The 24,553-nt window shown below is 41.2% G+C and overlaps 2 protein-coding genes across 9 annotated transcripts in view; one reads left to right on the top strand and one right to left on the bottom strand.

The window, feature by feature from the left end:
- Cfap57 (cilia and flagella associated protein 57) overlaps positions 1-14,267 on the bottom strand; it is a 70,414-nt gene extending 56,147 nt beyond the window's left edge. Inside the window, exons 1-6 of one of the 7 annotated variants that reach the window (XM_078026077.1) lie at positions 14,110-14,267; positions 13,731-13,907; positions 8,156-8,472; positions 5,807-6,093; positions 3,644-3,851; positions 730-882 (exon numbers count right to left, since the gene is read on the bottom strand). In XM_078026077.1, the coding sequence (XP_077882203.1) occupies positions 730-882; positions 3,644-3,851; positions 5,807-6,093; positions 8,156-8,472; positions 13,731-13,887 (1,122 nt within the window). In that variant the 5' untranslated portion in view covers positions 13,888-13,907; positions 14,110-14,267. Of the gene's footprint in view, positions 1-729; positions 883-3,643; positions 3,852-5,806; positions 6,094-8,155; positions 8,473-13,730; positions 13,908-14,002 lie in introns of all 7 variants that reach the window. The other 6 variants (XM_078026078.1, XM_078026076.1, XM_078026075.1 and 3 more) reach the window with 6 other exon arrangements.
- Positions 14,148-21,211, top strand: Ebna1bp2 (EBNA1 binding protein 2). Of its 2 annotated transcripts, XM_078026083.1 has the most exons (10): positions 14,148-14,287; positions 14,422-14,510; positions 14,593-14,676; positions 14,899-15,068; positions 15,708-15,831; positions 16,867-16,956; positions 18,508-18,583; positions 18,838-18,931; positions 20,709-20,871; positions 20,992-21,211. In XM_078026083.1, the coding sequence occupies exons 2-10, from the start codon at positions 14,445-14,447 to the stop codon at positions 21,040-21,042; spliced, it is 918 nt and encodes a 305-aa protein (XP_077882209.1). In that variant the 5' UTR covers positions 14,148-14,287; positions 14,422-14,444; the 3' UTR covers positions 21,043-21,211. The 2 variants fall into 2 exon arrangements, with proteins under 2 accessions (XP_077882209.1, XP_077882208.1); XM_078026082.1 differs by having other exon boundaries at positions 14,273-14,510.
- Positions 21,212-24,553: the final 3,342 nt, after the last annotated feature.

Below are 24,553 nucleotides of genomic sequence, written 5' to 3'. Positions count from 1 at the left end.
GTGAGTATGTTCTAAAATGAACTCTGGCATTGGTGTACAACTCTGTAAATACTCTAAAATCTGTTGTATGATATACATTGAATAGGAAAACTCTATAATGAATTAATTCAATAAAGCTCTTACTAAAATCCATTACTTAGAAAGGTATGTTAAAAATCTCCTACCACAATTGTAGGTGGTCTATTTTCCTTGTTGTTTTGTCAACTTTCACTTTATATATTTTGAATCCATGGTGCTAGGTGCATACAGATTTAAAATTATGATAACTTATTAAGTGAACTTTTTATTAGTACATTGTGAGCTTCATCTTTAATGGTACTTTTAATGGTAATGTCTGCAGTGTATTTATACTAGCTTTCTTTGTCATTCTAAAATGAAGCAAAAATACAACAAAAATATTTTTATATAAATACTCTTGTGCCCATAAACAAGTATAGCAAATTAATTCCTTGAAGAGCAATTGCTGGTAAAGGTAGATAGGTAGGATTTACATGTGACAATGCCAATGTGTCCTCTGAAGAGGATACAGCAACAATCACAATCCCACCCTGTGTAGCAGATGCTTCTAAGCTGACATCTTAAGGTTAGTGTTTCTTTTACTCAGTTATGAAGACGGGGTGGGGTGAATGATCCAGTCTCAACTTGTGAAGAATTTGTCCACACGGTGGCCAGTTCCTCCACCACCGCAGGCCCATCTGGAAGGAGGGAGGCCTTGCTGGGAAGACTCACTTTGCTGATCTCTGTCAGGGACATGGTGATGCTGTAGATTTGGTTCTTACTGGTGCTGGCAACCAGGGTTTCCTCCGAGGGACTGAAGCACATGCACAGAATGTCCTGTTTGTCAGACTGACTTGGGTCGTTGCTCTGTGGGTCCACAGGAATCTGCTCAAGACACAAGATGGCTGTTAGTAATGGCCCCATGCGTCAGCATGTCCTCAGGCCTGGAGATCTCTCTCAGATCCGTTGAGCTTACAGACCCCCAGACCAGGATGCTTCCCAGGCTCCTCTTCAGGTGTGGAGAAGGCAGGGCCTGAGCACCTCTGCTTCTGTGGGGCTTCAACCCTGCTCTCCGTTCACCTTTAAGTGACGAGTGGCTGAATAACAAAAAGCACTATGAAAATTGTCAATCCATACATCTCCACTTGAGATTCCCCTTTCAATACACGTTTATCTAAACCTCACTCCTGCCCACCTGTTGGAAGTCCAGGGCATGTGCTACCTGGCACCAGGCATAACAGTGTGCATTTCAGGGCAGCAGAGGGCTGTGGCAGCCCTTCCACCATGTGTGGTAGTGACAGGGCAGAGAAAAAAGAAGGGTCACACAGTTTCTGCCAATAGTCTTTGACAGGGTCTACAGTTCTCAGCTAGACAATAAAATCAGATTTCCTTTCCCTGGCTGTTCATCTTCTTCTATTGGCAATCAAACTTATTGAAGGGCTGGTCTACACACCTATTTTTTATTTTTATTTATTCCCTTTCATTATGTATGGCAGTGTGTCAGCTTAGAACCAACTTCCTTAACAAGACTCCTAAAGTGCAAGAAGTAAAATAAAAAAAAAATCAATAAATGGGATGGTATCAAGCAACAAAGCTCCTGCACAGCTATTTCTGCTTCCTTACCACAAACTCAATTTTTAATTCCTTAGCATTTGGCTTCCACTGCATCATTCTATCCTCAGGAAGATCAGAAATCTCCTTATCAGAAATCTCCCTGCTCAGTCCTCATTATCTTGGCTTTTCCTGATCTGTGGAGCTGAGGGCAGGACCCACCTCCCTAGGGGGCAGGACACTGGGCTCTCATGCTTAGGCCCCTCTGCTTGGAGTGGCATCTTTCCATGCAGTCCAATCCTTCTTCCTGCAGTCAATTCCCTTGCTTTGGCAGGTTAGAGCTGGCTCTAGGAAACCTTCCCTGGCCCGCCTTGGCTGGGTGGGCACTGATATTTCCTAATGTGCCCACAGTCCCTGGGAGTTCCCTCTTGTCACATTTATCACACTGTGAAAAGTACAACAGGTGCCCTCGTACTGGAGATCTTGTCCCACCTCTGCATCCCAGTGCTCACAGCAATGCCTGGCATGTAGTGGGTGTTCAACAAATGGATGGTAGCAGCTTTCTTGTTCTCCTCCAGAGACGGCGAGTTCCTGCCCCTTTGGCTTCCCGCCCTCTTCCTGGCTTATCTTCTTCACTGAGTTGACCCCCATCTGACAACCTGATTGCATTTGTTTCTTTGCCTGTCCTTTGAGGTCTAACATCATGCTCCTCATGTGATGGCTTCTCACTGTATTTCCAGCCCCAGCCACAGAGCCTGGCACATGGTAAATACTCCAGTATTCATTAAATAAATAAATCAAGAAACATAAGAGTGGGTTGCTTTATAGGCAAAGTAAGCTCACACCACTCCTGCCTTCTCCCCCTCAGCCCACACCCTCTCCTCACTCTGACCCCCGATTTTCCTCTTTGGCACAAAACCCCAAGCATCCATCTTCAAAGCCTGGCATCATTTCTGAGGACTCCTTGCCTCTCTGACCTCCCACCTCCATTCACACTTAACCTTCAGAAAGGTGCTCTCTTTCCCCACTTTCCTGGTACCTACTACCATCGTCTTAGACCTCGCTACCTTTTGACTGCCATAACAAACACCTCTCAACGGATTCCTAATCAGAGCTAAACAACTACCACTATTCTTGGAGCACCACACACCAAGCACTGCACACACTGATTTTCAGAGACTGTCATTTCATTCTTTCAACAACCATCCTTCTTGGTGTAAGTGTGCTACTTTTCTCAATAAAGAAACATGGATATTGGTAGATCCAGCAATTCATCTCAAGTCACTCAGTCAATAAATGGCAGATCTAAGTCAGAATTCATTCTTTGTATTTTTAGCAGCTTTCAATCCAATGCCTCTAGACTCACCCCCACTATGTATTATGGGCAGATCAGTGTTTTAATAAGCATGACCTTTCCCACTAGACAGCCTTACAGGGTGCTGCTGAGTTATGCAATTCACACCCCCAGGCTGGCGTTGGAGATCTTTGACCAACTTCAGCTCTCTTCTTACCCTTTCCAGTGCCTTCAATCCCTCTTGGCTGTGGAACAGGTCTTCCCCACATCCCCTGCTTGTCCCAAGATTCCTCTGCTAAAGCTGTCCTCTTCATCTGGAGTAACCTAGTTTGTTTCTTCCTGTCAAATTTTATCCATCTCCTAAGACTCTGCCTCAAAGATTACCATTAAACACCAAGGAGCCTTCTAGATTCTTCCCCAACTCAATATATAATATCTCTCTTTACAATACCTTGTATCATTTATTCCACAAACATTGCTGGCTGCTTATTATGTGGCAAGTAATATGTTTGGTCTTAAACATTAAAACTGATCTAATAATTACTATGAGAACACTAAGGTTCCAAGAAGAAATGTAATTTACTCTACAGTTCTTTCCCAGGATTCAAAACTAGACCTTCCTACTCCTAAACCCCAATTTTGTCGGCTTTATCCTGAAACCTCCCTCAAGACAGATGCCATCTCAAGTCACCATTTCTGTTCAGCCCTCCAACCCCATCCCTCTCCCTTTCCAGAGCTCTGCTCTTGGAAAACAAATGCCAATAGGACCCTGGTTTGCTTCTTCCTTCCTCTCTTCCTTACCCGGATTTCCCTGCTCTCTCGGTAAAAGTCCTTTTCTTCTATCTTTTCAAACAGCAGAACTCTTCCGGGTCCAGCAGAGCAGGCAAACCCTTTTGAATAGGCAGCAATGGCGAACACCCGGGGCATGACCAGTTGGTTGTGGTTACTGGTCGTCACGATCTGTTCAAAGGAAGGGACTGGGGAACTGACTGGTGGAAATTCGACCAGACTGGAAAAGGAAAACAGCACATAAAGGGGTCAGACAATCCCACGAGATGAATTCTGCCCAGAAGAAGAAAGAGGGCTGTCCTTGGATGTGGTAGAAGCCACTCAATGATCTCCTTTCCTATTGCCAAACTGCTTTCCTTTGGCCTGGGAATGCCACAGACTCCAAAGACAGAAGACTGGAAAGCGACACATTTATTTGGTAGTTTCACAACCCTCATGGTCATGATAATGATATGATGATTCCCATTTTGTTTAGATAAAAGTGTCTCAGAAGGGTTGAGTTTTCTAAGGTCACACAACTGTTGCTGAGATTGGATCCAGGTTTCCATTTTTATTCACTTATTAATCCATTTGTATAATACATATTTATATTTGCTTATAAATATTTATCTGAAGTTATACTGTGTTAATGGCTTTGTGAAATGATGCTAAGAAGGACTGACACAGTCCCTGCTCTCAGAAGCTTACAGTCTAGAGGGATATATACCAAAAAAGGACTGTTAGGGGCAGCTGAGTACAATGACAGAGGAGCTCATCAGCAGATAACAAGGGCTTTCTGAGGACAGGCACAGAGGAGGTGACCCTAACTGAGGGGAGCAGAGGTGGAGAACTCTTAGCTGAGACCTGCAGCACAAACAGGAGCAAGTCAGGTGTGTGCATGTCTGGGGTATGGGGTGAAGTGGAGGATGGAAAGAATTGCATATGGCCCAGTCCACAAGCAAGGGAGTGCCTTGGGCATGTGAAGTAGATCCAGGCAGGAATTGATGCTCCATGTCAGAAAGGGTAAGAATGTCAGGGATGTGTGGGCTGACCAATGTGGTCTGGGATTTGTGCTAGGAGTCCGGACCCACTGAAAGACCGTACATACAGCACACTGGAGAGGGCACAGGGACTTATTAGGAGACTTCCACATAATCATAACAAAAAGGAGCTATCACTGTCATGGGAAGATGTTGAAAATGGGTGGACTGAAAGTCACTGAGGAAGAAGAATCCACAGAAAGCCCTGTGGTTGAGGGCCTGGGCTTTGGGGTTGGTCAGATCTCAGTCTGAATCCTGATCCTGCCACTTACAGTATGGTGATCTTGGGTGTCATTTAACAACTTTAAGCCTATTTCCTGGTCTATAAAATGGCCATGATAATCGTATATACCACACAGGTAGGACTCAAATGGGAATATACAGAAGGTGATTAAAACAGTGTCTGACACATTCAATGACAGTTTCCAGTATGTATGAGATATGATTATTCTTGGTTATAAGAGAGGTACTCCTTCCTGAACTCCTCTTTGCCCATATTCCTCTTTCAGATTTAGGGACAACATTCCCTAGCACTTCTGTGTCACCTCCACTGAATTTTGAGCTCTTAGAGGACCTGCATCCTCAGTACCTAAAAAGATGCCTTGCACATTGCAAGCGCCAAGTGGGCATGTATATAATAGTTCAGTAAACCAGGCAGCCAGCCAATAGAACAAATATTTTTGAAAAAACTATAATTTTGAAGACTAGTTATGATAAGGTGTGTATAGAATTATAGAATACTTTCTTTATCTCCCTTTTATTTTGTGGCATTGGGGGTTGAACCCAGAGGCTCTCTATCACTGAGTCATACATACCCCCAAGCCTTTAAAAAATTTTGTTTTGAGACAGGGTCTTGCTAAGTTGCTGAGGCTGGCCTCAAACTTGGGATCCTCCTGTCTCAGCCTCCTGAGTCCCTTACAGGCTTGTGCCATTTCACCCAGCTTAAAATGTGTATAAAAGAAGTTAGGTATCATAATAAAAAAATTGTATCTAGAAATGGTTATAATTGGCAGATTTGTGCTTGAATATAGGAAGAAGGAAAATGAACATAGTTTTTAAGGTAGAGGGGTTATGAGTGGATTTTGAAGAATGCCCTCTCTGATTAATGTTCTCAGTACAGTGAGCATGCGGGTATCAGCCCATGGGGCACCATTACCTCTCTGACTCGTGGACAACCTCCAGGTTCTTTGAGCTATCGATGGGCTCCTTGACCATTATGTTGGTTTCCCAGCGCTGGTCTCCAGATTCAAAGAGAAAAAGCTTTCCTGTGTCAGTGCCAACAATGACCTTGTCTTCAGCCACCCAGGCATGGGCTAGATAGTTTTGGATTTCTCCTCTCTGAAAATTGGTTTGCTTTAGGGTTCCCTCAGCAAAACGCAGAAGCTTAAACATTCCATTTCCAGTGACACAAACCTGAGTGTTATCCTGGGGATTAATGCTCACCTGCAAAAAGTAAGAGAATAATAGCAAAAGATATATAAAAACTAATCTTAATGGAATTATTTCCAACTTTTCAAATTAATACTTATTTCAAGTAGTTCAGAAACTCCCTTACACATCACTAAGTCAAGGAATTTTATACCATGTTTGATGAGGGCACACATGTGTATCCACGTAGATGTAGGGTCCATGAGTTCCACAAAGAAAATCTACAAAGGTGAAATGCAGAATGAGCATGTTCCAACAATAATCAAACTCTGTGCCAACAAAATGGAATGAAGCTCAGTGTGAAGAGCGGTGACAGTGATTGGGAGACCAGTGCCTGAGTTTGGGATCCCTGATAACTTCATGGCTGTGGCATGCTTGGTGCCTGGGAAAGTTTCTGTGCAAAGGTGCAGGATGCTGGGTAATGCCCTCCATGGGGAGTCTCTATGCTAGAGTTTATCAGCTTCAACCTTGCTCTAAGGCCCACAGCTCCTGGGAATAGAGAAATTCTCTTGCTAAGACAACCACAATGTTTTACCAGCTCTGCTGCTCCTGAACCTGCCGCATAATAGTAACTTTAAACAGTGGATTTTCTTGTGAGCTACACAATGCTCCTATAATTGTAGAATGTAACTGAGGAATAAGCTGCATAATGTTGCTAACTCTGTAACTTTCATGAATACAAAGAATAATGCTTGCATAGTCTTTAATCTAATTAATGATGTGTGTGTGTGTGTGTGTGTGTGTGTGTGTGTGTGTGTGTATATATATATAAAAGATTGCTGGTGTAATTCTTTAGACCTGCTTCTCCATCTGAGAGTAATGCTCCACCCAATCCCAGGTGTCAATTTCATAATCTGAGTTTGTGAGTCTTATTTCTTCCAATCTCCCATCACCCCTCACTGGAACCTGCTATTTTGGCTGTGCTGGTCACGGCAGCTCAGCTAGAAATGGAGAAATGAGGGCTGGTCAGGTGTGTACACATGTCTAGGGGCATGGGGTGGAGTGGGAGGATGGAGGGAATTGCCCTGTCCATGGAGGAAAGAAATCACCTATCAGGAGAATCTGCATGGTCTCCCACCAACTGAGTTTCCTTCCCTAGAGGCTCTATCCTAACATACTCTAATGGGCAGGCAACCTGCTCTCCTCACTAGGCATGGAGCAACTTGCAGGGCTGTGTGTGGCTTCTTCATCTCTGTATTCCCAGCTGGGTTCATAGTGGGTATCCAATAAATGTTCAGTGGATCTACTTGAGAGGGGATGCTCTCTGCACGGAGCAGGGATGCCTCCTCAGGCCTTACTATGCCTTTGGTTTGATTCTAAGATCACCAAGCAAACTTCTGATTACAAATTTCGCCTCTAACCTTCTCTGTATTAGGAATGAAATACACTGGATAAATGATGTGAGTTTTCTGGTTGTGATGTCAATCTTCTGTGAGATGAATAATTTAGGCTTGAGAGGCTAATTGATTAGCTAGTATCTCTGGACATAAACAGAACTGAGATCTTGTAAAACTGAGTATAAGATCCTAGACTGAACCAAGATAAAACCTAAGAGGCAACGAGCTTCCTATGAGTCTTCTTTATTTTTCTCTCAAAGTACAATCAAGAATTGTTACCCATATAACCACAATTTCACTGAAAGCTTCCTAAAATGTACCATTTTGCACTGCATTCTTGAAATCTTCCTGCTGCCTAGGAAAACTGTTGGAAGTGACCAAAGGGCTGGGGGAGAGCAAGAAAGTGAGCCTGTTTTAAAAATTCACCTCTGGGCCTAACCTGTAACCAGAAAGCAGTTCTAGGTAGAGGAAAGAAGGCAGGAGCTGGAGTCAGAGAAAATCACCTGTGTGATTTTGGATGAATTATTTAATCTCTTGGAGCCTCAGCTCTCTCTTCTGTAAAATGGGAATAATAATTTTGCATTCCTTATATAAAATTATATATATATATATATTCCTTGTGAGATCAAAATTTTAAAATGCATGTAAGAAATATATACTATGGTACAAAACAAGGATTCAATAAAAGACTGCTCTTACTATTCTATGAGCTACATGATACCTGTTATACTAGGAGGTACCTGGTAGACAGGGTTGTTCTGAGTGTCAGTTCTAATAAGGGCCATTACTTTCTGCTTTTCCCACAGCCAATAGACAAGGTTTGATTCTGGAGGTGATGTCTGAGTCAATAGATATTTGGAGTCTGGAGAAAAGGCCATGCTGATAAATTTCTGAACTGGAAAGTCAAAAGTATTAAGGACTTTGCGCTTCCGGCACGGGATGGATGACAGCTCATAAATGGTGATGACAGGTTTCTCCTGCACAATCTCGGAGATGGCGAGGTACCGCCGATTGGGGCTGATGGACAAGGCCAACATGCCCTGACTCTTGTCTGAGCCTGCAAACAGAAGGAAAAGGGGATAGTGAGGGTAGGTTGTGCTTTCACCAAGACTCAAGCAGGCTCAGCAGTGACACTACTGACAGGGGAGAAAGGTGCACGAACACCTAGTTAGCAGTTCCTGGCCATCCCTCCGTACAACTACTCCTGGGGGGTTATGAAAATGATCAGATGGGCACCTCACTGAGGATGAGGTGGGAGAAATCAAGGAACCCTTCGTGAAGGAAGAGGAGTTGGGATGGAGGATGGGATATGTGGTGGCAAAAGTTGGAGCAACGTTGTGGAGGTGACAAAGAGTAGAGAGCTGTGGGGGAATTGGTAGCAGCAGGTATTGCTGGAGAAATGTATGTGAGTCAGGATGACCAAAGATGGATCCGGAAGAGAGGAACAGGTCCAATCACAGAAGCTTTAGTGCTCTGAGTGGCCAGCACTCAACACTTTTAAAGGCTGGGATATTAACTCAGCCTCTCTTATATTTAGGTGATCTATGTGACATTTTAGTTATGAGATGGATGCAGAAGTCTGCTGAAGTGGTTTTATGATAAAGCTTTATGTTTTCTTGAAGATCAAGGGCAGATGCATTCTACCCCCTTCTCCTGGAATATAGAGGTAATGTCTCAAGATATAGCAGTTTTCTTGCATTCACGAGGTAATGAGCATGAAAATGAAAGCTGTGATCCTCTAGAAAGCAGACCCTGAGGCAAAGATTAAAATGTAAATCTTTTTTTTTCAGGAAATTCAATGAGGGCCACATTGCAATTTTCATGGGCCCTAGACACTTTTGTTTACATATGTCCCTTCCTCCATAAAATAGTACAAATATATTTATTTTTCTACACTATTTAAAAATACATGTAATCACACATTTGATGACTGCATTAATATAAAGATGAATATGACTCGGGCTGGATTCACTCTTACATATTCATTATTGTTATATTTACTTTTTCTTATAACAAATTTAAAACATGTTCATGGGCCCCTAAAGGTATTGTGAGCCCTAGGCACTGTGCATAGTGGAAAAGTCTTCTGTGGGTGTGGGGACCTGGGCAGGGAGGATGTGTGAAGCAGGAGAAGATGCGCCAGGAAGTGATGGGCTAGGTCCCCGTCTGATGGACTCCATGCTGGGAGGGTCACAGCAAGTTGCCCAGCACATGGAACTTTTCTGGAAGAGCTGCAGGCAATAAGGGAAGCTCAGAGAAGAACCAGGTTTCGGGGTCATTGAGAACTTTGCCGATGATTTTGGACTCCACCTGGGAAGCAATGAAAGCCACTGAAAACTTTTAGGAAAGGTCAGACAGGTGTATAGAAAGAGCCTCTGGCAGCCAGATGGAAGGCAGCCCTGGAGGGGATGAGAGTAGCCAGAGGTTATTTGTCCAAGCGAGAGGTGAGGGTGCAATACACTATAAGGCGGCAGTAGGGGTGAAAGTAATGGGAGGAGGGGAGATTAGAGAAATGCCAATAGGTAGAACCAGTAGGATTTAGTGACTGCTGGAGTGAGGGAGAGAAATGAGAATGATTTCAGGTGACGGGGACGAGTGGGACCCCTGGGATAGAATTTAGACTGAGGGAGTTAGGGGTGACGGTGAAGACTATGCCCCATGACAGGCTTACACAGCCCATTCACATACTTAATATTTATGTGTATTTGCTCCCAGCTTTTTACAATTTTTTTAAGCTTAAACCTTTAATTCATCTTGGACCCATGATGATAAAAAATATGAAGTGAGGATATAAAGTGGTTCCCATTTCTCAAACACCTAGTCAGTTGTCCCAGCACTAATTAATAATGAATGAATATATTAAAATTATATTTTTACATATATAGCATTGGGGTTCTAGAATATTTACGCTAGGACAACATGACTTTTGTAGTCATATCTTTATCATGAGTTTGAATATCTGGCAGTTTGATCTTTAGGAAACAGCAGGAGAAAAGAAGAAATGAGAATTGGATTTTTGATACAGTGCACAAGGTATATTGTGAGGCATGTGGGTAAAGAGGCCGAAAAGTTAGATTCTAAAGCTCAGGGCAGAGGATGGGACTAAAAACTCAGATTTGAAGTAAAAGGCCTGGTGAGAAGCTAAAGCTGGGAGCATAAGATTGCCTAGAGAAGATGAAGGAAAACTCACTCCTCCTGGGTTCCTTATTTTAAGTGGTCTCCTAGCTATAGCCCTTACCAGGGGATGGAATCCAGGGACCACCTGGCATTTGCATTGCATTTTCTATATTACATTCCAGGTACCCAGGACTCTGGAATTATCTGCCTAAATGGTCCTGAGTCTACCGACAAGACCAGCATTGGCTCTTTCCTAGGTCAGTCTCTACCATCAGAGAAGTCTTAAAGATGTTCAAAGGGTGACTGTTTACAGGATATATGGGCAGCATTTAAGTGTACAGCTGAGAGGACCCACACATATGAAGGAGGTCCTGCTGATATAAAATGGAATTCAGAGCAGAAGAGATGTGGTATAGGTAGAAAGTGTGAGAATATGAGCATAATAACTGAAATGATAATCTCAACGGATATACTAAATTGTAGGCTAGATATGGCTGAAAAGAGATTCAATGAAGCCAAGAGATAAATACAAAGAAAAAAGAGTTTAAAAACATGGAGGGTTAGAGTTGAGATGGTCTGGAGTTCTTGGAGATAACAGAATGAAAAAGATACTATATTCCAAAGTGACAATTGTTAAAAACTCTCTAGAATCACTGCGAGATGCCTACCCTTGGATCCAAGAATCCCTAGAAAGATTAGAAAGGGAAAATAAAACCTACACATATAATAAAAACAGACACAGAAAACTTCTTAAAAGCATCTAGAAAAACAGACTGATCATCTATAGATAGAAGACCCAATGGCTAATGGCTTAACCATAACAAGAAAACAGAAGTAAAAAACAATGCAGCAAAAACTGCAATGTGCTGACAAAAATTCTATACCTGGCCAAATTCTCTTTCAAATATGAGGATGAAATTAAAGTAATTTTAAATTAACAAAATCTGGGAGCATCTACCATTAACACATCATCACTAACTGTAGAAGGAAAATGATTGCAACTGGAATATCTGATTTCTAAAGAGTCATGGTGGGAAAAAAAAGAATCATGGTGGGCAGAATTCAGTAAACTTGAGAGCAAATATAAATAAATGTCTATATAAAACAATGACTGATTTAATATTAGAAATCCATGTAATCTTACGGAAATATAGAAAGTGCATGCAATAAAATTCAGTATGTGTTCATTGGGGGGAAAAGCATAGCAATCTAGAAAATTAAAGGATTTTCCTTAACTTGATAAAAGACATTGACAACTGTCTGCAGTAAACATCCTTCTGTGTAACAAATATTGAAATAATTCCTTTTAAGAGTAGAAGCATGACAAGGATGTTCTCTTTCATTGTTCCTATTCAACTTTGTCAGGAGGTGCATGCCAATACAGTGACACAAGAAAAAGAAATAAAACCATAATTTTTTGTAGATAATATGACACTCTACGTAGAAAACCCCCAAGAATCTACAGATTTGTTATTAGAATTAACAACAGTTGAGCAAATATGTTAGACATAAAAAAGCCAACTATATTTAGTATGGTTTATTCTAACAGAATAATACCTGATGTTTGGTAAATCTGACTTCACTAAAACTAAGAATTTCTGTCCATCAAAAGATAACATGGAGGAGAAAAATTCAAGCTCCAGATTGGAATGATTAGTACATAGACTAATACAAAGTGTGTCATTAAGTCAATAAGGAAGTTACTAAAACAAAACAAAACAAAACAAAACAAAAAAACCCCAAGCCCCATGAAGAACAATAGAAAAATGGATTAAAAAGCTTGAATGAGACATATAACACAAGGGTAAGTAGGAGTAGTCTGTAAATATGTGAAAAGATACTAATTTGCACTAATAATAGAGAAAGGCAAACTAAAATCACAATAAGATACCTCTTCTCAAGCATTAGACTAGCAAAAAATGAGAAGTTGAACATGACAAAGGGTTGGTAAAGTTGTGGAAGAATGAGGACCCTTATGCATTGCTGGCACTAAGGGTCCTCATTAATTTTATTCCTGGATGTGAGTCCTAGAGAATCTTTGCAAAGTACAGGAACATGTATGAATGTAAGAATATTTATAGTGGTAACATTTCTAATAGCAAATAGCTGTTATTTCCCAGAATGCCCCTGAAGCCTAGGGTGGGTATATAAATATATATTTGAGACATTATATTCAGAGATTGGAATACTTGCTACAATAAAATGAACTCAGTTATATGTATCAAGATGCATGAATCTCAAAAGCATGATGTTGAACAAAAGAAGAAAGTTACAGGCTACATACGTTATGATTCCATTTAAATAAAATTGGAAAATAGCAAAAATAAAAATATATCTTGCATAAAGTCACACATGTATGTAATAAATGCTGTATGGAAAATAATTACAAAATTCAAAATGGGGGTGTGTGGGGATGGGAAAGAAGTACTGGAACTGGCAATGTTCTATATATTATCTTGGATGGTTCATAGATTTTCATGTAATAGTAATTCCTTATTACATATATAGAGTATATACTTTTATATGCACATATCATAATAAAGCGTTCAACACAATAAAGAGTGGGGAAAAAGAGTGGATTGAATTGTCATAAATATCACTGACAGAATGAATGAGAACAAAAAATGTAATGTCATACAAATATTTTTTTTTGTGTGACTAAGGGTAAATTTTTCTGTGTTTTCATTGTACCAGGATTTAAAAGGTATATTGAAGATGGTGTATTTTGGAAAACTTGTGTTTACAACTCCAAAAGGGGGTCTGGTGAGGACAAAGCCAATGACACTAAACATGCATAAAAAGAGATCTAAAAAATATTGTTTTCCTGAAATTACAATGCAAAAACACTTCAAAATTAATATTAATTTTGTTAAATTTAACTATGTGTGTTTTTTTTTTTGCTTCTTGGTTTTTTCTTTTTCTTTTCATTGTTGTTCTTCTTTTTTGTGCTGCTGAGGATTGAATCCAGGCCTTGTGCATGTGAGGGAAGCACTCTACCAAATGAACTATATCCCCAGCCCAACCATATCTTTGATTGCTTTATAATAAATAATGCAAGTTGATTTTTAGTTCTTCTAACTTTATAAAACTGTAATATTCCAGTTGTCATAAACTGTCTTTCCAAACGCGGTTTTGAGATTACAGAGTTCTATTTGGCACGAGGGGTTAATGTATACGTCAGGATGTTAAAGATTTTACCTGGAATGAATTTTTGCCACTTCTGATCCACATTGTACTTCACACAATGATTTCCTGAAGGATATATAATAATCTGTTCATCGAAGAAAAAAATATTGTTGGCCACGTGGGCTCGAAGACCAAAAACATGCAGCCACTGAGCTACGACGGTAGACATGATCCCTTGCCAGAGTTCTGCTAAAGACCAAGCAGCGGGTCAGAGCAGAGTAAGTGCATCGCCCCGCCCCACCCAGGACACGCCTCCGGCCCCGCCCCCGAGCCCTCCTCCTCACCTCGGGGCGTCCCCCCAATCTGTCCGGTCCCCTAGGGCTCTTTCTCCCCTTTCCTTTTCTCCCTTGCACGTTCAGCTCCTCCTGACGACCTCAGGGACCTCTCCCACCTTTCGCTTCTTCACTCAGGCTCAGCAGACCACGCACGTATCCAGAGGTGCTACCCCTAGGGATTCCAAGCAGCCCGGGCACTTCCAAACGTCGCGGCAGTTCCTATGGCAACCACAAACCGGAAGTGTGGCTTGTAGCCGGAAGCGGAAGTCCCGATCGAGGAGCTGAGCACGGTCGGTGAGTTGTTGGTGCTGGTGTGGCTTGGGCGCACGTGGAGCTGCGAGTGTGAGTGGGTGCTGAGCGCAGCATCCGCGGCGACGGTCTCCCCCGCCAGTCCCGCTGGCCTTGGGCTATCCTGCGCTTCCCGGTAGGCGCGGGTCGGGCGTGCGACGAGATGGACACTCCCCCGCTCTCGGGCTCGGACTCGGATTCTGATGATTCTCTTGTCACGGACAGAGAGGTATGTCAGCAGAGCTCGCCAATCGGGGCGCGGAAAGAGGAGCTCTTACTCCTCTGATACTGACCGCCACTGTGTCTTGCAGTTGCAGGATGCGTTTTCCCGCGGACTCCTGAAGCCAGGCCTCAATGTCGTGCTAGAGGGGCCAAAGAAGACTGTGAATGACGTGGTAAGCGCGGGCGCCGGGCAACTGGTACTCGGAAATGGGGTGCGCACAAGGCAGTGTTGTGTTTGGAGACTGATTCTTGTCCCAGGAAGATGCAACCTGCCCAAAGCCTAGAGGGTCGATTTTCTGTCTGGTTATTTGGGTGTAGCACTTTTCTTATTGGGTTTGTGCGTGAGAGAGACAAACTCTTGCTTTTCTTATGAGCTCAGTGTCTGAATTTCCTAGAATGGCCTGAAACAGTGTTTGGCTGAATTCAAGCGGGACCTGGAGTGGGTTGAAAGGCTTGATGTGACCCTGGGTCCGGTGCCAGAAATTAGTGACCCTCAGCCTACACCTCAGAACAAAGACCAGAAAGCTGTTAATCCAGAAGATGATTTCCAGCGGGAAATGAGTTTGTATGTTTATTTTCCACTATGGGAGAAGTTGGGGGTCCTTGAGCTAGAGAATAAGGGAGAGAGGGAAGTAGTGAGACTGCACTCTCTGAATCCCCAGGGAGTTAGCACATGTTTGGGAATGGGAAGACTCTTCCCTAGAGGAGGAAGAGCTAAGGGATTCTCCTTGGTTGAGAGAAGAGCTCTCTGGTCTACTAGTCCTGATTTTAAGTCCAATTTATAGATTATTTTGAAATATTCACTTGTAAAGATTATGTGTGTGCACATGCAGTTAGTTATTAGAACAAACTTTGTTTATGGGAGGGGGGCTTCCTGACTGTACTTTGTTTAGTAATTATATAAAAATTTATAATTGACATTAATTTGTGTGTTAATTGGCACCTTTAGAGTGGTCATTCTTTTAAACTGCTAACTTATTTTTAGCAAAATTTCTCTCCTTTAAAATAATGGTGTACAGTGAAATCTTTCTAAGATGCCAAATTAATAAGGTTTCATTCCCACTTTTGTGTGTTTATTCATTTGTTCTTGTTAGTGAAGGTCAGATGTTGAGTGCTTCTCAGCTTGAAAAACTCATGAGAGGCAGTGAGAAGGAATGAAAGCCTTTCTCCCTCATCTCATTTCACGTTTTGCCCGTAATCTCAGCTACCGCCAGGCCCAGGCTGCTGTGCTTGCAGTATTACCCCGCCTCCATCAGCTCAAAGTCCCTACCAAGAGGCCAACCGATTATTTTGCAGAAATGGCTAAGTCCGATCAACAGATGCAAAAGGTAAGAAATGTTTTTGTCTGGAAAGCCAAGGCTTTGTACTGATGTATATTCAGCTGGCCCATCTCTTGTAGTGTTTTAGAAAGAACTATAAACCCAATATTGCGGAACTGGTTGTCAAAGACATTTATTATCTCTTTCAGAGATTTTATACTTTAGATTTATGGTTGTTACCACCCATTAGATAAATATAAGAATGACTTTTTCCTAATTTAAATAACTAAGGAGAAAGGAAGTAGTATAAAAATGGTCCTAAAGTTAAGATGGCTTTCATATTTCCTAGTTGCCATGACACGGTGTACAGAGAACACAGCACAGTTGTTCTGGTGCTTCTGTTGCCAGGAAGCAATGCTATCACTTGTAAATACATTTTCTTCTTGGGCCCTCACTTTTCTGTAAAATGACAGATTAATATGTGGCTCAGATACAATATAATTTAGAGTTAGGTGGCACTTGGTCCTCATTTTAACTTTGAAGGGGAGAGAATTACCAACACTGAAGCAAGGTTATATTTAAATAGATCCCCTGGGTATCAAGTTAGATGTTAGGGAACTATTGGTGGTACCCAGAGAAGCTAATCTAGAGACCAGCCCAGACATGTCTCTTGTTTATTTGTAGTGATATCTTATCCTTCAACTGAAATGTGTATGTTTGATGGAAGAGGGTGGGAATTAGATATCTGCTGGAGGTTTTTTTTTTTTTTTTTTTGTCTGTGTGGCCTGTTAGAGAAGAGCACTGAGGCTGCATGCAGGCTTAACCTTTGTACAGACAGTGGGCATGGGGAGAAATTGGTTTTCTTTCACTGATGACAACTTTTGTGTAATGGAACAAACAGCACACTGGGAGTAGAAAGTCACTTTTAAGCTCTGGCCCCACCACTGATACTTTTGTGTTCTTGGGCAAAGTGCTCAGCCTTTGGGCCTCCTTGTCTTCATATGTGAAACACGGGTCAGAATAGATGATTTATAGGTTCCTTGGTATACACTGTTCTCTGTTCTTGTGCACCCTAAGTAGATCTGACAACCTTTTGCATTTTAGATTCGACAGAAGCTGCAGACTAAACAGGCCGCCATGGAGAAGTCTGAAAAAGCTAAACAACTGCGAGCACTTAGGAAATATGGAAAGAAGGTGAGAAAGAAAATGTGTAAGGAATAGAACAAGACCATATTGTATGTGAAATCAGATTGCCAGGGTCTGATTTGGTTCCAGGCCTTGAGGGTGTTTGATCATGTGTTATCTCATAATGGATTGTGTGCAGTGCCAGGACTAGGGTGGTAAGGGCAGGTGAGCTGACAGCTTCTCTGGGCTTTGATCTTCACATCTGAATAGTAATGGGTTGAGTCCAAATCGGTGGTTTCCATACCTGATCTCTCAGCAAAATTACTAGGTGAAAATTTTTGAAACATTTCCATGCTTCAGAGTTTCTGGGAATCTGTATACTTTCTCCCATGCCCCCACCAAAGCTTCTCAGGTGCTTTTGATATGCATCTTGGATGGAACTCACTGACCTTGATTTTCCTGGTCTGAGGGAAGAAAATGGTACACATGTTTTTGACTATGATTATCTGAGTTCTAATGTAAAACAAGATTAGGCTTTCTGTGAAACTGTTCTCTACTTCCTCTTTATTGTATAGTCATGTAAGAAAGATGACAGGTATTATAGTTAAGGTTGTGGGAAGGAATGAGTGAGGAGGATTCACATGGGAGTTAAGGCTTTGTCACAGTATTTTGGACATAACCCTTGTGATCTGGGCATGGAGCCACTTGGGGTAATTTTCGGATAAATCCTCAGCAGAGGAAGAGGAGACTAACATCCTGTCCTCTGCTAAAGATCAGCTGTGGATTTAGTGTTTCTTTGATCTGGAGATGGGTGGTTAACATTATCTCAAACATACTGGCAATGGCTTTATTGAAAGCAAAGCTCAGCTCATCTCACTTTCTAATTTGAAGATACCAGTGCGCAGTGGTTCCCAATGTGAGGTGATTTTGCTTCCAGGGAACATTTGTCACTGTATACACACATCTTTTGGTTGTCATATCTTGGAGTGAAGGGTGCTGCTGGCATCCAGTGGGTAAAAGGCAGGGATGTTGTTAAACATTCTGCGATTCACAGGACAGCCCCTGTGCCAAACAAAGAGTTACCCTGTCTAGAATGTCAGTAGTATTGAGATATAGAAGCCCTGCCTTAAAGTATATTGTCTCCTTTTGTCTTTAAAGCTTTTTTCTTTCTTGTTTTCTGGGGAGTTTTTTTTTTTTTTTTTCTTCTCTTTTTCTTTTAGTGCTTTCATGTCTAGTAACAGTGGGTTGGATATTTAATCTTCCCAAGTATGACCAATGAGAAAAATTGACTGTAGACCTAAACACGATCTGCAGGATTGTGTGAAGAGGTAAGAGTACAGACAGTGGAGTCAGGCTGCTGGCTTGTGCATCTCTGCTCTGCACATTCTTGCTATGTAACTTGAACAAGTACACCTTCTGTGTTTCAGTTTAATAGATAATAAGAATTTAAAGGTGAACTGAGAATATATAGAGAGCCCTTAGCACATAGATGTTAATGTTAAATGGTAGTGATATTAATCACAGCATGTGGTTGTGTGTTTTCTTATCACATTGAGAGAATGTGGACCCTTGGAGTAATGATTTGAAATGGGTGTAACTGTCCTTGTTTCCATATCACAGGTGCAAACGGAAGTTCTTCAGAAGAGGCAGCAGGAGAAAAAGCATATGATGAATGCCATTAAGAAATATCAGAAAGGTCAGTCAAATATCTCTCTGCTAAGGATGCAGGAGAATGGGGATAGAGCATACCTGAGAGGTAATTTGAACATGGAGTGCTCTGAGTCTTCTTGATTGATGGGTAACAGTTGGACCTAAGTTCTGGGAATGGTATGGAGAGCAAGATGTGCTTCTTAAAATCAGTGTGGAAAATAACACCCTTATTTTGAGTTTTAAACCTTTCTTCTTTCTTAAAACATAATGGTGCTGATCAAAGTGCTTCTTCACTCATAGGCTTCTCTGATAAACTGGATTTCCTTGAGGGTGATCAGAAATCCGTCCCACAGGGCACAAAGGCAGCAGCTAAATCCCAGCAGATGAAGAAAGGGTAAGAGGTTTTTGGTTTGTTTCTGTGATGTGTAGTGGGTGGGAGGACCTTCACAGGAGTGGCCTCTGAATTGAGAGAATGCAGCTGCAGATTACACCCAACAATTATAGCACCATGTGATGGGTCTTTTTAGCTATATCAGCCTTTGAAGATGAAAATAAGGTACTTGGCTTATGTTAAGTGAAAGCTGAAGCATCGTGTGGTTCCCCATCACACAATGTGTTAGTTAAAAGCACACATCTAGGGTTCAGATCTGGATTCTGCTGCTCATTAGGAGGGTAGCTTTGAGGAAGTCACTTGTTAGTTGCCCATTTAGTATAATGAAGAAAGGTGTGAGGTTATAGTACTGTGAATATTAAAGGGGAGAATGTTGGCTATTATTCTTCTTAGTCCACCTTTCTGTATACCTGCATACCAGGCCTGATGGGGGAATGATAATTTCCATAAAATACAACAAAAACTATGATAAAGACATTTAGGGAATAGTTTAGAAGCACATTTTAGAAGTTTGTTACATAGCCTGGGCGTGGCTGCCCGGAGAAGGATCCCATCTGAGCCTAGCGTGAGGAGTAAGAATTGACCAGGAGAGTAGGAGAGAGAGAGGAAGGAGAAGGAACTCCAGCGAATAGAGGCATAGAGTCATGAGACAGCAGGTTGTGGATGAGGAACAGCCAGCATCTGGCCCCACTGGGAATGCAGTGGGAGGTGAGGAGTGGGGAGGCGGGCTGGGCTGGGCTGAGCTGAGCTGAGCTGAGCTGAGCTGTTATTCACTGTAGAGGAGCTTGGGCTTCATCCAGGAGGCAGTGGGGAGACACGCAGAGGCTTTACTGAGGATGATGAGCAGATCATACTCATGTTTGAAAAGATTACAGTGGCATTTGGGTCAGTGATGCACTTGAGGGAAGTGGAGACATGATTAGGTGTCTATTTCAAAAGTCCAAATGCACAGTTAATAATGCTGTACACATGCAGAGGATAGCGAGGAGAAAACATGTTGAAGAAGCATCTAAGAAGTCACATCAGCATGACTTAGTAACTGAAGTGGGTATTAAGAGTGAGTGTAGAGCTGGGCACGGTGGCGCATGCCTGTAATCCCAGTGGCTTGGGAGGCTGAGGCAGGAGGATTGTGAGTTCAAAGCCAGCCTCAGCAAAAGCAAGGCTCTAAGCAACTCGGTGAGACCCTGTCTCTAAATAAAGTTCAAAATAGGGCTGAGAGTGTGGCTCAGTGGTTGAGTTCAATCCCTGGTACCCTAAAAAAAAAAAAAAAAAAAAAAAAAAGACTGAGTGTCCACTGCCTGGGTGCCTGGGCAGATGGTAGGAGCTCTAGCCCCAAGGTGGAGCACAAGGTGGAGCATTTACATAGGAAGTCTAGGAAGGGAGATGACATATGATTTTGAATAGGCTGAATTTGATGACTTTAAAATTTATTACATTTGGATTTTGACTGCATCTTATATCCTTGAAAGGAATAGTAACAACTGAGGGTGGTTTAGCAAGACTAACTTAAAATAAAAAAGCTTTCCAAAGACATATGTCATATACAGATTCTATGCTATGTTTTTTTTTTTTTTTTTTTTTTTTTGGTCTTCCTGCTCTGGGGGTTAAAACCATAAATAGATGAGATAATTTATAAAAATGCAGGGCCAAGGATGGAGTTGTGATGATAGTAGTGCCTGCAGAGCTATACAGAAAGGAACTGGAGAGTATCATATCATCAGGCCATAAGGTCATCAGGGGTTACAGTGCTGCAGTGACCTGTAGGACCCCCTTTCTCCAGGCCCAGTGCCAAGCGACGATACAAAAACCAGAAGTTTGGTTTTGGTGGAAAGAAGAAAGGCTCCAAGTGGAACACTCGTGAGAGCCATGATGATGTATCCAGCTTCCGAGCCAAGACAGCCCATGCCAAGGGCCCCAAGAGGCCTGGAAAGAAAGGAGCAAATGTAAGTGGTGGGGGTATGCAAATCAGGGCCCTAAACCCACTTTCCTCATCTGCCTCTTCTCACCCTGGGGCAGAAGATCAAGTGCTGTGTTGACCAGATATGATTTTTTTTTGTGTGTAGAAGAGACCTGGAAAACGAACGAGAGAGAAGATGAAGAGCAGAACCCGTTGATCAGCCTCTTTATACAAAGAACAAAGCAAAAGGCATGAAGCCTTGGAATTTCAAAGTACATTGGTTTCTTTTTGTTTAAAAAAAAAAAAAATCAATGAAATGTATACTCTTGGACTGAAAGATTTGGAAGTGACTTTGCATATTAAATAATATTCCTATTTATTAATAATTTAGACTTTGAGCCTTTTTATTACTATAGGTGAAGATTTAAACTCTGCCTCTCTCATTTTCTCTTTCCAGTCCTTCCAAATAATTATATCACAATCACTGGTTGTAAAGGGAGATGCGTTGTGATCACATTCCTACTTTGGTTGTTCCTTGGTTATCGATCACCTAGACATTTTTCTCCTGCCTAATTTTCCTTCTGTGTCCTTAGTTCTGTCCAGATGCTTTACCATTTTATCCACCTTCTGCTGCAGGTCTGTCAGTTTGTCTCTAAGATCTAAGTTGGCTCCACTACTTCTCAGATCCCACAGTTTCTTAGCTTACACCTCTTTTCATTCTGTATCATTTTCTGGTATCTTAAGAAAAGGAGTATAAGAGGTAAACTTTGTCTCCCCATGTTTCTGAATTACTTCTAATTTAGCTGGTAACACTTTTCCCTTAAAGTGTTGAAGATCCTCTTTGGATCTGGTGTCTCTTATTCTCACTTCCCTCTGGAAGGTTTTCTTCTCCCTGAAAATATGAAGTTTTATGGTAACATGTCTTGCTGTGGGCATATTTTTGTTCTTTGATTAGAGTGTTTAGAACGATTCATATTTTTCCATTCTGCGAAATCCTACTAGGTAACTTCTCTTCTCAAATAGATGGCCATTTTTCTTTGTTCTGATTCTGGAATTTGTTAGTCAAATGTTGAACCTCTTCTAATTACTTGTAGGTTTGCATTTTGGGTCTAATTTGAAACATTTCTTTCTTTTTGTCTCATCATTTTATTGAATATTTATTTTAGCTTTCCTTTTGCCCCTGAAGGGTTATTCTCCAATTGATTCTTTTTATATCATTTTACATTTCTATAGTTGGAGTACCTTATCATGTCATAAATTATAGGTCAAGTTTTTTTTAAATTTTTTTGTAGTTGTAGATGGATGGGATGCCTGTGTTTATTTTTATGTGGTGCTGAGGATCAAATCCAGTGCCTCACACATGCTAGGCCAGCGCTCTGCCACTGAACTATAGCCTCAACTCTGGTTCAAGTTTTTTATAAAAGTTTTCTTTTGTTCCTTCATTCTATTTCCTTAACCCCCACTTGTGCATTTTGTTTTTCCTTTTTCTTTTTTTTTAAAATTCAATTGTACTTTTATGAGTACCATGGTGTTTCAGTACATGTATACATGGTGTACTGATCAAACCAGAGCAGTTCATGATTTTAATCTCATTATTACATTGTGTATTTGGAGCCTTCAAAGCCCTTCCTAGTTAATCATAAAATAGGTAAGAGGTTATTGTGAACTATAGTCACTACCCAGTGCTGTAGAACACTAGAAATTACTTCTTTCTGCTGTGTTTTTGGTACCATTATTTAACTTCCCTCCAATCTTTGCAGCATGTAGTAATCACTGTTTTATATTTATTTTGATTTTTTATTTTGTATTCATATATGAGAGAACATTCTGTATTTGTCTTCTCTCTTTTGCATGTTGAGCAATAGTGTTATAGAAATTAAAAACTTGGACTATTGGGTTTTGTTGCTTACTTCCTATTTGACCTTTGTCATGTTTTCTGACAAAATGTACAGAATATAGTAACTACCTCTTTGGATTTCTGTCAGTGTTAATATATGTAAAACACCTAGAACATTGTATACCGCATAATTAAGTAATAATCTTGATATCCACTCCTTCCATGCCCAATAATCCTGTTGTTTCCCTTGTTTAGGGTTATTTTCTTGGTATGATTTATTAGTTCATTTTGTTGCTATAGCAAAATAACTGAGGCTGGGTTCTTTATAAAGAATAAAAGGTTTACTCAGTTGGATTTAAAGACTGAAAAGTCCAAGATTGGGCAATGACCTTATCTGTACAACCTATGTGGAGGGCCTCAGCTTGTGGAATCATGGTGAGAACGTGTGTGGAAGCGATCACATAACATGATACTAGCCTCAGAAATTCACGTACTATTTTGCTCTTTTATAACAACTTAGTTCTGAGAACTCCTTCAGAAGTCCCTTGAGAGGGAAATACTCTACCGAATCCCCTTGCACTGGGTCCCACTTCAAAGAGATCACCACCTTTTTATACTGCTGGAATGGGGACCACCCTCTAGCACGTAATCATTTGGGGGACAAATCACATCCAAATTAGAGCAGGTAGCTTTCCTTGCTGTCTGATGAGCCTTGGTTGTCTGGGTTTGGGAGATGGTCCAGTGTTGACTGGAAGCTATGCAGAAGCTGTATGTAGGTGGGCAGGCCAATTTAGGTGCTGGCCTTACTTTGGGTGGTAAGCTCTTTTACCTGCCTATACCTGTTAGGAAGTCATAATTTATTTTTATGGAAACTAGAAATATCTGAGAAGTATATTCTTGAGCAGATTTTAAAAATATTTTGTGATACCGTCACTGGTACAAAGAACAGTTCTATTTTCATACAATATTGAGTTTCTAGAGCAAAATTAATTTAGTTTTCATAAGCTAATTTCAGCTAGCAAAATTCTGATCACACAGCTCATGTTTTCAGAAGACAAAAGGGAAAAGGGTTAATGTAGAGTAAATTCAAATAGGGAGCCTCAGAAGCAGGTAGACACTTTGAATTATGTGTGGACCCTGTTAAGAGTCTAAAGAAAGGATACAGTATGCACTGGTAAGACCAAAAGTAAGTTATTAGTGCTAAGTAGTTTTAAAGGGCTTGAAAACTATTTCCCTGCCGTTTTTCTTTTTTGCCTTTTTAATTTTACAAATGGAATCCCTTGCATTAGTCTCAGAACTGTCCTCTAGAACGCATTGGCACCAGTTCTATATCTTTCCTGCCCACGGAGTAAAGCATGATCAGGATGCAGGCAATATTATCCCTTTGTATTTCTTACTTTAAAGTACAGTCCCATGCATTGAGAGAGAGCAGTCCCTAATGCTGAGTACAGGCTGTTCTTTTCATGATTTAATATCCATGGATTGCAGTTATCCAGGTGCTGTTTAATATCAGCAGTGTCTCAACAAGACTGCTTTTCCTTTACCAAAGTGTATCAACTGAGTAGTGAGTGGCCTAAGGTAGAGACAATCTCTGCTGGCTCTTCAGTCTACAAATCACTACATAAATAACTGATGCACAATAATCAGTGGTTATTCATCATTTCTTTCGAAGTCCATCTGTGATTGGTCACTATGCATCTGTTATTTATTTCATAGACACATGGAGAACAATGTGTATAATTGTGTTTTCTCCTTGTCTCAGCAGTGAACCCACACATATTTTAAAGGAGCAGATGATGGAAAGAGAATTGATCAGCAAAGATGAAGGTGTAGTTGCGCTGGGTTTGTGGCTCAGAGGTAGAGCGCCCGCCTAGCATGTGTGAGGTGCTGG

The sequence above is a fragment of the Ictidomys tridecemlineatus genome, chromosome 11, assembly GCF_052094955.1.
Source record: "Ictidomys tridecemlineatus isolate mIctTri1 chromosome 11, mIctTri1.hap1, whole genome shotgun sequence".
Lineage (NCBI taxonomy): Eukaryota > Metazoa > Chordata > Mammalia > Rodentia > Sciuridae > Ictidomys > Ictidomys tridecemlineatus.
Note: the sequence above shows the minus strand (reverse complement) of the source record. Positions and strands in the feature narration are given on the sequence as shown.